This window comes from Macaca fascicularis, chromosome 19, assembly GCF_037993035.2.
Source record: "Macaca fascicularis isolate 582-1 chromosome 19, T2T-MFA8v1.1".
Classification (NCBI taxonomy): Eukaryota; Metazoa; Chordata; class Mammalia; order Primates; family Cercopithecidae; genus Macaca; species Macaca fascicularis.
The window spans coordinates 8,177,585-8,190,523 of record NC_088393.1 but is presented as its reverse complement, the minus strand read 5'-3'; the positions used below and the strand labels follow the sequence as shown (position 1 = coordinate 8,190,523).

General features: G+C 50.1%; 1 protein-coding gene across 9 annotated transcripts in view; it reads right to left on the bottom strand.

Moving 5' to 3' along the window:
• Positions 1–12,939, bottom strand: part of ARHGEF18 (Rho/Rac guanine nucleotide exchange factor 18) — a 133,905-nt gene that overhangs the window by 21,069 nt on the left and 99,897 nt on the right. For all 9 annotated transcript variants that reach the window (XM_074025612.1, XM_065535138.1, XM_065535139.1 and 6 more), the window contains 2 exons: positions 11,807–11,932; positions 7,452–7,569 (listed from right to left, as the gene is read on the bottom strand). In XM_074025612.1, coding sequence (XP_073881713.1) covers positions 7,452–7,569; positions 11,807–11,932 — 244 coding nt within the window. The remainder of the gene's footprint in view (positions 1–7,451; positions 7,570–11,806; positions 11,933–12,939) is intronic.

The following is a 12,939-nucleotide window of genomic DNA, read 5'->3' as shown; positions in this document are numbered from 1 at the left end:
GATCTATGAGGTGTGTGGACACAGTATGTACGGGTGCGTGGGATCTATGAGGAGTGTGGACACAGTATGTATGGGTGTGTGGGATCTATGAGGCGTGTGGACACAGTATGTATGGGTGTGTGGGATCTATGAGGAGTGTGGACACAGTATGTATGGGTGTGTGGGATCTATGAGGAGTGTGGACACAGTATGTATGGGTGTGTGGGATCTATGAGGAGTGTGGACACAGTATGTATGGGTGTGTGGGATCTATGAGGAGTGTGGACACAGTATGTATGGGCGCGTGGGATCTATGAGGAGTGTGGACACAGTATGTATAGGTGTGTGGGATCTATGAGGTGTGTGGACACAGTATGTATGGGTGCGTGGGATCTATGAGGAGTGTGGACACAGTATGTATGGGTGCGTGGGATCTATGAGGCGTGTGGACACAGTATGTATGGGTGTGTGGGATCTATGAGGAGTGTGGACACAGTATGTATGGGTGTGTGGGATCTATGAGGAGTGTGGACACAGTATGTATGGGTGTGTGGGATCTATGAGGAGTGTGGACACAGTATGTATGGGCGTGTGGGATCTATGAGGAGTGTGGACACAGTATGTATGGGCGCGTGGGATCTATGAGGAGTGTGGACACAGTATGTATGGGCGCGTGGGATCTATGAGGAGTGTGGACACAGTATGTATGGGCGCGTGGGATCTATGAGGAGTGTGGACACAGTATGTATGGGCGCGTGGGATCTATGAGGCGTGTGGACACAGTATGTATGGGCGCGTGGGATCTATGAGGCGTGTGGACACAGTATGTATGGGCGCGTGGGATCTATGAGGTGTGTGGACACAGTATGTATGGGCGCGTGGGATCTATGAGGAGTGTGGACACAGTATGTATGGGTGTGTGGGATCTATGAGGCGTGTGGACACAGTATGTATGGGTGTGTGGGATCTATGAGGCGTGTGGACACAGTATGTATGGGTGTGTGGGATCTATGAGGCGTGTGGACACAGTATGGGTGTGTGGGATCTATGAGGTGTGTGGACACAGTATGTATGGGTGTGTGGGATCTATGAGGTGTGTGGACACAGTATGTATGGGTGTGTGCGATCTATGAGGTGTGTGGACTCACTATGTATGGGAGTGTGGGATCTATGAGGTGTGTGGACACAGTATGTATGGGTGTGTGGGATCTATGAGGTGTGTGGACACACTATGGGTGTGTGGGATCTATGAGGCATGTGGACTCACTATGTATGGGTGTGTGGGATCTATGAGGCGTGTGGACACACTATGGGTGTGTGGGATCTATGAGGTGTGTGGACACACTCACTATGGGTGTTGTGGGATCTATGAGGTGTGTGGACACACTCACTATGGGTGTGTGGGATCTATGAGGTGTGTGGACACAGTATGTATGGGTGTGTGGGATCTATGAGGTGTGTGGACTCACTATGTATGGGTGTGTGGGATCTATGAGGTGTGTGGACACAGTATGTATGGGTGTGTGGGATCTATGAGGTGTGTGGACTCACTATGTATGGGTGTGTGGGATCTATGAGGTGTGTGGACACAGTATGGGTGTGTGCGATCTATGAGGTGTGTGGACACAGTATGTATAGGTGTGTGGGATCTATGAGGAGTGTGGACACAGTATGTATGGGTGTGTGGGATCTATGAGGAGTGTGGACACAGTATGTATGGGTGTGTGCGATCTATGAGGAGTGTGGACACAGTATGTATGGGTGTGTGGGATCTATGAGGAGTGTGGACACAGTATGTATGGGTGTGTGGGATCTATGAGGTGTGTGGACACACTCACTATGGGTGTGTTGGATCTATGAGGTGTGTGGACACACTCACTATGGGTGTGTGGGATCTATGAGGTGTGTGGACACACTCACTATGGGTGTGTGGGATCTATGAGGTGTGTGGACTCACTATGTATGGGTGTGTGGGATCTATGAGGTGTGTGGACACAGTATGGGTGTGTGGGATCTATGAGGCGTGTGGACACAGTATGTATGGGCGTGTGGGATCTATGAGGAGTGTGGACACAGTATGTATGGGTGTGTGGGATCTATGAGGAGTGTGGACACAGTATGTATGGGTGTGTGGGATCTATGAGGTGTGTGGACACAGTATGGTATGGGTGTGTGGGATCTATGAGGTGTGTGGACACAGTATGGGTGTGTGGGATCTATGAGGTGTGTGGACACAGTATGTATGGGTGTGTGGGATCTATGAGGTGTGTGGACACAGTATGTATGGGTGTGTGGGATCTATGAGGTGTGTGGACACAGTATGGGTGTGTGGGATCTATGAGGTGTGTGGACACAGTATGTATGGGTGTGTGGGATCTATGAGGTGTGTGGACACAGTATGTATGGGTGTGTGGGATCTATGAGTTGTGTGGACACAGTATGTATGGGTGTGTGGGATCTATGAGGTGTGTGGACACACTATGGGTGTGTGGGATCTATGAGGTGTGTGGACTCACTATGTATGGGTGTGTGGGATCTATGAGGCGTGTGGACACACTATGGGTGTGTGGGATCTATGAGGTGTGTGGACACACTCACTATGGGTGTGTGGGATCTATGAGGTGTGTGGACACAGTATGTATGGGAGTGTGGGATCTATGAGGTGTGTGGACACAGTATGTATGGGAGTGTGGGATCTATGAGGAGTGTGGACACACTATGTATGGGTGTGTGGGATCTATGAGGTGTGTGGACACAGTATGTATGGGTGTGTGGGATCTATGAGGAGTGTGGACACACTCACTATGGGTGTGTGGGATCTATGAGGTGTGTGGACACAGTATGTATGGGCGCGTGGGATCTATGAGGAGTGTGGACACAGTATGTATGGGTGTGTGGGATCTATGAGGAGTGTGGACACAGTATGTATGGGTGTGTGGGATCTATGAGGCGTGTGGACACAGTATGTATGGGTGTGTGGGATCTATGAGGCGTGTGGACACAGTATGTATGGGTGTGTGGGATCTATGAGGAGTGTGGACACAGTATGTATGGGTGTGTGGGATCTTGAGGTGTGTGGACACAGTATGTATGGGTGCGTGGGATCTATGAGGAGTGTGGACACAGTATGTATGGGTGCGTGGGATCTATGAGGTGTGTGGACACAGTATGTATGGGTGCGTGGGATCTATGAGGTGTGTGGACACAGTATGTATGGGTGCGTGGGATCTATGAGGTGTGTGGACACAGTATGTATGGGTGCGTGGGATCTATGAGGTGTGTGGACACAGTATGTATGGGTGTGTGGGATCTATGAGGTGTGTGGACACAGTATGTATGGGTGTGTGGGATCTATGAGGTGTGTGGACACAGTATGTATGGGTGTGTGGGATCTATGAGGTGTGTGGACACAGTATGTATGGGAGTGTGGGATCTATGAGGTGTGTGGACACACTATGGGTGTGTGGGATCTATGAGGTGTGTGGACACAGTATGTATAGGAGTGTGGGATCTATGAGGTGTGTGGACACAGTATGTATGGGTGTGTGGGATCTATGAGGTGTGTGGACACAGTATGTATGGGTGTGTGGGATCTATGAGGTGTGTGGACACACTATGGGTGTGTGGGATCTATGAGGTGTGTGGACACAGTATGGGTGTGTGGGATCTATGAGGAGTGTGGACACAGTATGTATGGTTGTGTGGGATCTATGAGGTGTGTGGACACAGTATGGTTGTGTGGGATCTATGAGGTGTGTGGACACAGTATGTATGGGTGTGTGGGATCTATGAGGTGTGTGGACACAGTATGTATGGGTGTGTGGGATCTATGAGGAGTGTGGACACAGTATGTATGGGTGTGTGGGATCTATGAGGTGTGTGGACACAGTATGTATGGGCGTGTGGGATCTATGAGGAGTGTGGACACAGTATGTATGGGTGTGTGGGATCTATGAGGTGTGTGGACTCACTATGTATGGGTGTGTGGGATCTATGAGGTGTGTGGACACACTATGGGTATGTGGGATCTATGAGGTGTGTGGACTCACTATGTATGGGTGTGTGGGATCTATGAGGTGTGTGGACACAGTATGGGTGTGTGCGATCTATGAGGTGTGTGGACACAGTATGTATAGGTGTGTGGGATCTATGAGGAGTGTGGACACAGTATGTATGGGTGTGTGGGATCTATGAGGAGTGTGGACACAGTATGTATGGGTGTGTGGGATCTATGAGGAGTGTGGACACAGTATTTATGGGTGTGTGGGATCTATGAGGTGTGTGGACACAGTATGGGTGTGTGGGATCTATGAGGTGTGTGGACACAGTGTGTATGGGTGTGTGGGATCTATGAGGTATGTGGACACACTATGGGTGTGTGGGATCTATGAGGAGTGTGGACACAGTATGTATGGGTGTGTGGGATCTATGAGGTGTGTGGACTCACTATGTATGAGTGTGTGGGATCTATGAGGAGTGTGGACACAGTATGGGTGTGTGCGATCTATGAGGAGTGTGGACACAGTATGTATGGGTGTGTGGGATCTATGAGGAGTGTGGACACAGTATGTATGGGTGTGTGGGATCTATGAGGTGTGTGGACACAGTATGTATGGGTGTGTGGGATCTATGAGGAGTGTGGACACAGTATGTATGGGTGTGTGGGATCTATGAGGAGTGTGGACACAGTATGTATGGGTGTGTGGGATCTATGAGGAGTGTGGACACAGTATGTATGGGCGTGTGGGATCTATGAGGAGTGTGGACACAGTATGTATGGGTGTGTGGGATCTATGAGGAGTGTGGACACAGTATGTATGGGTGTGTGGGATCTATGAGGAGTGTGCACACAGTATGTATGGGTGTGTGGGATCTATGAGGTGTGTGGACACACTCACTATGGGTGTGTGGGATCTATGAGGTGTGTGGACTCACTATGTATGGGTGTGTGGGATCTATGAGGTGTGTGGACACAGTATGGGTGTGTGGGATCTATGAGGTATGTGGACACTGTATGTATGAGCGTGTGGGATCTATGAGGTGTGTGGACTCACTATGTATGGGCATGTGGAATCTATGAGGTGTGTTCTCCAAGGCCACCACTCAGAAGACCCTCAAGATCACTTCCCAGCTGTAATCTCCCGAGATGCAAATACTTCTCCAAAATAAATGCAACATCTCAGAGTTTAGTTTTCTGGTTTTGGCAGAGGGGAGGGGGACGGAGTCTGGCTCTGTCATCCGGGCTGGAGTACAATCTCAGCTCACTGCAACCTGTCTCCCAGGTTCAAGCAATTCTCCTGCCTCAGTCTGCCGAGTAGTTGGGATTACAGGCACCCGTCACCACGCCCAACTCCTTTTTTTTTTTTGGTATTTTTAGTAGAGACAGGGTTTCACTGTGTTGGCCAGGCTGGTCTCAAACTCGTGACCTCAAGTGATCTGCCTGCCTCAGCCTCCCAAAGTGCTGGGATTACAGGCATGAGCCACCATGCCTGGCTCAGAGTTTCGTTTTTATCCAGGTATAGCCTCTATCAAATGCAGAAGCTAAGGTGCAATTCAAGTGGCAAAACTGCCACGACTAGCTCTGCCATCTACTGCTTGGTAAACACACTCCCCTCTGTCCCAATCCCTTCATAAAAGACTCCCAGCTGGGCGTGGTGACTCACACCTGTAATCCCAGCACTCTGGGAGGCTGAGGCGGGCAGATCACCTGAGGTCGGGAGTTCAAGACCAGCCTGACCAACATGGAGAAACCTCGTTTCTACTAAAAATACAAAAATTAGCCAGGCGTGGTGGCGCATGCCTGTAATCCCAGCTACTCGGGAGGCTGAGTCAGGAGAACCACTTGGACCCGGGAGGTGGAGGTTGTGGTGAGCCGAGATTGTGCCACTGCACTCCAGCCTGGGCAATAAGAGTGAAATTCCGTCTTAAAATAAATAAATAAATTAATTCATTAATTTAAAAAAATGAAAAGACTCCCTCCACCTCCTGTTGTGACTGGGATCTGGCTCCTCCCACTCCAAGGATGTAGCTTTTACAGCAGGGAAGCTTGTTCATCCTCTCATGGCCTGAATTCACTGGTGAAGGGAGAGCTATGGTCAGCATGGCCCTGGCTCCCAGAACTCCTGGCTGGACTGCCCGCCCTTCTCTGCCTCCCTGGCTCCACGCACATTCCTTGCTCAGCCCTGGGCATGTGACACAGGGGCCATGTCTGGGTCTGTCTGAACCACCACGGCACCATCTCCATCCATTCATCCTTTCCACAGACACTGACACTGAGGGCCTGCACTGGCCCAGCCTGTGCTAGGGGCTGGGAGAAACAGTTGGCAAATAAAACCTGGCTCTTGCTTTCATGGTATTGACCACCCCATCTTTCTTGCATCAAAAACCCCAGGCCAGGCCAGGCTGGGTGCGGTACGGTGGCTCACACCTGTAATCCCAGCACTTTGGGAGGCCAAGGTGGGCAGATCATTTGAGGTCAGAAGTTCAAGACCAGCCTGACAAACATGGTGAATCCCCATCTCTACTACAAATACCAAAATTAGCTAGATGTGGTGGTGGGCGCCTGTAACCCCAGCTACTGAGGAGGCTGAGGCAGGAGAATCGCTTGAACCTGGGAAGTGGAGATGGCAGTGAGCCGAGATGGTGCCACTGCACTCCAGCCTGGGGGACAGAGTGAGACTCTGTCTCAAAACAAAACAAAACCCAGGCCAGATGTGATGGCTCATGTCTGTAATCCCAGCACTTTGGAGAGACCGAGGCGGGAGGTCCACTTGAACCCAGCAGTTCCAGAACAGCCCGGGCAACACAGCGAGACCCCATCTCTAAAAAAAAAAAAAAAAAAAAAAAAAAAATTTTTTTTTAAAATTAACTGGGTGTAGTGCCATGTACCTGTAGTCCCAGGTGCTTGGGAGGCTGAGGTAGGAGGATCACTTGAGCCCTGGAGTTGGAGGCTACAATGAACTATGATTTCACCACTACACTCCAGCCTGGGCAACAGAGTGAGACTTTGTCTCTTTAAAAACAGAAAAAAAAGGCCAGGCGCGGTGGCTCAAGCCTGTAATCCCAGCACTTTGGGAGGCCAAGACAGGCGGATCATGAGGTCAGGAGATCGAGACCATCCTGGCTAACGTGGTAAAACCCCATCTCTACTAAAAATACAAAAAACTAGCCGGGCGCGGTGGCGGGCGCCTGTAGTCCCAGCTACTCGGGAGGCTGAGGCAGGAGAATGGCGTAAACCTGGGAGGCGGAGCTTGCAGTGAGCTGAGATCTGGCCGCTGTACTCCAGCCTGGGCGACAGAGCGAGACTCCGTCTCAAAAAAAAAAAAAAAGAAAAAAAAAAGGAACCCCAGCACCCAGCAAAGTGGATTCCCAAGGGAATTTATCCAGTCCGCTGCTAAATAGGGAGTGGGTGCTCAGTGAGAGCCCCATGCTGCAGCAGCACGGGCGGGCGGGGCAGTGGGGAGAAGGCCTACCTTCCGTGTTCTGGATGATGCGCTCCACCAGCACTGGGTATTTGGTTATGCGCTGTGTAACCAGGAGAATGCACTCCTGCACACCAAGCCGCCGCACGATGGAGAAGTTGCCGATTTTCTAGGAAACAGACAGCAAGATCCCACATTAACATCTCGGAAACGGACAGCAAGGGCCCGCATTAACATCTCGGAAACGGACAGCCAGATCCCCCATTAACATCTTGGAAACGGACAGCAAGGGCCCGCATTAACATCTCGGAAACGGAAAGCCGGATCCTACATTAACATCTCGGAAACGGACAGCAAGGGCCCACATTAACATCTCGGAAACGGACAGCCAGATCCTACATTAACATCTCGGAAACGGACAGCCAGATCCCGCATTAACATCTCGGAAACGGACAGCCAGATCCCGCATTAACATCTCGGAAACGGACAGCAAGGGCCCGCATTAACGAAACAGACAGCCAGATCCTGCATTAACATCTCGGAAATGGACAGCCAGATCCCGCATTAACATCTCGGAAATGGACAGCCAGATCCCGCATTAACATCTTGGAAACGGACAGCAAGGGCCCGCATTAACATCTCGGAAATGGAAAGCCAGATCCCGCATTAACAAGTCGGAAATGGACAGCCAGGGCCCGCATTAACATCTCGGAAACGGAAAACCAGATCCCGCATTAACATCTCGGAAACGGAAAGCCAGATCCCGCATTAACATCTCGGAAACGGACAGCAAGGCCCCACATTAACATCTCGGAAACGGAAAGCCGGATCCCAAATTAACATCTTGGAAACGGACAGCAAGGCCCCACATTAACATCTCGGAAATAGAAAGCCAGATCCCGTATTAACATCTCGGAAACGGACAGCCAGATCCCGTATTAACATCTCGGAAACGGACAGCCAGATCCCGCATTAACGTCTCAGAAACGGACAGCCAGAGCCTGCATTAACGTCTCGGAAACGGAAAGCCAGATCCCGCATTAACATCTCGGAAACAGACAGCCAGATCCCGCATTAACATCTCGGAAATGGACAGCCAGATCCCACATTAACATCTCAGAAACAGACAGCAAGGCCCCGCATTAACATCTCGGAAATGGAAAGCCAGATCCCGCATTAACAGCTTGGAAACGGACAGCCAGATCCCGCATTAACATCTTGGAAACGGACAGCCAGATCCCGCATTAACGTCTCGGAAACGGACAGCCAGATCCCGCATTAACATCTCAGAAACGGACAGCAAGGCCCCACATTAACATCTCGGAAATAGAAAGCCAGATCCCGCATTAACATCTCGGAAACGGACAGCAAGGGCCCTTATTAACATCTCGGAAATGGACAGCCAGAGCCCGCATTAACGTCTCGGAAATGGAAAGCCAGATCCCACATTAACGTCTCGGAAACGGAAAGCCAGATCCCGCATTAACATCTCGGAAACAGCCAGCCAGATCCCGCATTAACATCTCGGAAACAGCCAGCCAGATCCCGCATTAACATCTCGGAAACGGACAGCCAGATCCCGCATTAACATCTCGGAAATGGACAGCCAGATCCCGCATTAACATCTCGGCTCCTGTCCAATTAGTCAACAATCGGCTGCCAAGGCTGGGGGCTGCTTTCTTTCTCAGCTCACCAGGACCTTTCCTTTGCCACTTTGAAGGGGACAGACACCAGATATCTGAAAGCAGGGATCACCTGCTGTACACACAAACGCCACCAAAGGCCAGATGTGGTGGTTCATGCCTGTAATCCCACACTTTCGGAGGCCAAGGCAGGAGGAATGCTTGAGACCAGGAGTTTGAGACTAGCCTGGGCAACACAGCAAGACCTCATCTCTACAAAAAATTAAAATATTAGGTGGGCATGGTGGCACACTCCTGTAGTCCCAGCTACTCATGAAGCAGAGACAGGAGGCTTTGCTTGAGCCCAGGAGTTTGAGGCTGCAGTGAGAAATTGCACTCCAGCCTGGGCGACGGAGCAAGACCTGACTCTCAAAAAATAAAAGAAATGAGAACCAGCCAGGGGGTGGATATGGAAATCATCTGTCAAGCTGTCCACAAACACGATGTACAAATGAACACACACTCCCTAACCCATGACTGCTGGAACCCTCCAGAACTAGAGTGGGCTTGTGCCTTTTGGTTGGGTCCCTGGGTGTGATATTGGCTCACTGCAACCTCCGCCTCCGGAGTTTAAGCGATTCTCCTGTCTCAGCCTCCGAGTAGCTGGGATTACAGGCGTGTGCCACCACACCTGGCTAATTTTTGTAGTTTTAATAGAGATGAAGTTTCGCCATATTCCTCAGGCTGGTCTCAAACTCCTGGGCTCAAGTGATCCGCCCGCCTTGGCCTCCCCAAAAGTGCTGGGATTCCAAGCGTGAGCCACCGCACCCAGCCTGGGTGCTTTCTGACGCTCACCTCTGGCTAAGAACCAAGAGCAGTCACCTGACGCCCACTCGGGAGCACAGCACATTTTCTGCTTGTTTGCTCCCGCTGCTCTTGTGTACATTTTAGGGATGCCAGCACTTGCAAAGAGCCACTGAAGAGGCCCAGAGCCGCTGTGGGATTTGCAAGAGTCCATGATGGAGGCTTCACTGGAATCCCCCTCCTGGCTTCGAAGAACTGCGGCTCCAAAACGATCCTCTCCCTTTCCCACCTATCCTATAACACAATGAAGTTTAAATGCATGTCACTCCTAACTTTGGACCACTGGGCGTAGAATGCCACTGCAGAATCAAGTCCCGGCCAGGCCACAGGTGATGCAGCTCGTGTGGAATCAGCGGTGTGAGGGCCTCTAAAGAGGCAAATGTTGATAGAACCAACTAGCCATCATCCAAGTGCGGTTTCTAGGATGCGGGAGGTGGGGTCTCCCTTGACTTGGCTGACTCTGGCTGGGCTTCGAGCACCTACCCACACTCACACAAAGGAGGCAGGAAGATCCATCTACAGGCTCCGGGGGTGAACACGGACCAGCAAGGGGACAAAGGCTTGGAGTAACCCTCCTTTTTATATTTTGTATTTTTTTGAGACAGAGTTTCGCTCTTGTTCCCCAGGCTGGAGTGCAGTGGTGCGATCTCGGCTCACTGCAACCTCTGCCTCCCGGGTTCAAGCGATTCTCCTGCTTCAGCCTCCCACGGAGGTGGGATTACGGGCACGCGTTACCACGCCTGGCTAATTTTTTGTAGTTTTAGTAAAGACGGGGTTTTGTCATATTGGGTAGACTGGTATCAAACTCCTGACTTCAGGTGATCTGCCCGCCTTGGCCTCCCAAAGTTACAGGGATTACAGGTGTGAGCCACCGCACCCAGCTGGAATAACCCTCCTTAAGACAGACAGCATCCCCAAGGCAAAACAGGCCGGCTCTGGAGGGCCAGTTCCTGGGACAGGGCAGCCCCTTCAAACAATCCTTTGTGTCATCCAAACAGTGATGACACAGTGATGGTCAGCAGGTCCCATGCTGAGGGCTGCAGGGATCTCTCAGGGCCCACTGTGGCCTGGCAAGGAACAAAGTCTAGACATGCTTTCTTTGATTGATTTTGTTAATATGTGTATGTGTATATTTATGTATTTTATATAATAGAGATGGGATCTTGCTATGTTGCCCAGGCTGGTCTTAAACACCTGAGCTCAACTGATTTTCCCTCCTTAGCTGCTGGAGTAGCAAGGGTTACAGGTGTGCACCAATATGCCTGGCTAATTTTTAGATTTTTTGTAGAGACAGGATCTTGCTATGTTGCCCAGGCTGGTCTCAAACTCCTGGACTCAAGCAATCCTCCCGCCCTGGCCTCCAGAAGTGCTGGATTTACAGGCATGAGGCATTGCATCTGGCCTGCTTTATTTTACATCTCAGGATTCTATGTAAGATTTCACTGATGTGTTCTGAATGGAGTTGTGGTTAAAACCCAAACCAAACCTTGAAAATCACTGCTACATAACAAATGCCTTATAATTCCCAGGTCCCAAGACTCTACAATTCTGTGGAAAAACTCGACAGTGAAGAATATAAGTTTTTTGTTTTTTGTTTTTGAGATGGAGTCTTGCTCTGTCACCAGGCTGGAACGCAGTAGCGTGATCTCGGCTCACTGCAACCTTCGCTTCCTAGGTTTAAGCGATTCCTCTGCCTCAGCCTCCCAAGTAGCTGGGATTACAGATGCGTGCCACCACGCCCGGCTAATTTTTTGTATTTTATTAGAGATGGGGTTTCACCATGTTGGCCAGGACGGTCTCGATCTCCTGACCTCGTGATCCGCCCGCCTTGGTCTCCCAAAGTGCTGGGATTACAGGCGTAAGCCTCTGAGACCGGCCAGAATATAAGTTTTTGATTAAAAAAAAAAAAATTGTTTTTACCTTGATCAAGTTTTGAAATTTCTTGTTTTGCTGAAGCAGCAACTTGTAATGACTAACAGCTTCATTGTGGCCGCTACAAAACACACCGTACTTTTCTTTCATTCTCTCCCCATTTTCACCTGAAAACTGATAGACAAAAGAACGGAAATGTCAATTAAACATGAAAACTGCCAAAGTATATTTTCATCTAATTTGTCTGACTCTGCTAAAATAAATATTTATTTGCAATTCCATTTTATTTATTTATTTATTTATTTTAGAGACAGCATCTTGCTCTGTGGCTCAGGCTGAAGTGCAGTGGCACGATCTCAGCTCACTGCAACCTCCACCTCCTGGGTTCAAGTGATGCTTCTGCTGTAGCCTCCTGAGTAGCTGGGATTACAGGTGCCGCCACCACGCCCGGCTAATTTGTTTTTAGACAGAGTCTCGCTCTGTTGCCCAGGCTGGGGTGCAGTGGCGTGATCTTGGCTCATTGCAACCTCCACCTTCCGGGGTCAAGTGATTCTCCTGCCTCGGCCTCCTGAGTAGCTGAGATTACAGGTGTGCACCACCATGCCCGGCTAATTTTTATATTTTTAGTAGAGACCAGGTTTCACCATGTTGGTCAGGCTGGTCTCGAACTCCTGACCTCTTGATCTGCCCACCTCGGCTTCCCAAAGCGCTGGGATTATAGGCGTGAGCCACCGTGCCTGGCCAGCCAAAGCATATTTTCATCTAATTCATCTGACTCTGCTAAAATAAATATTTATTTACAATTCCATTTTCTTTCTTCCTTTTTTTTTTTTTAGAGACAGCATCTTGCTCTGTGGCTCAGGCTGGAGTGCAGTGGTGCGATCTCAGCTCACTGCAACCTCCGCCTCACGGGTTTGAGCGATTCTCCTGCCACAGCCTCCTGAGTAGTTGGGGATTACAGGTGCCACCACCACATCCGGCTAATTTTTAATTTTTTTTTTTTTTTAGTAGAGATAGTGTTTCACCATGTTGGTCAGGCTGGCCTTGAACTCATAACCTCAAGCGATCCACCCCCCTCAGCCTCCCAAAGTGTTGGGGTTACAGGTGTGAGCCACAGCGCCCGGCTGCAGCTCCACTTTCTAATACATCCTCAAACAGAGAAATGCTTCAGTTTGGGGCGT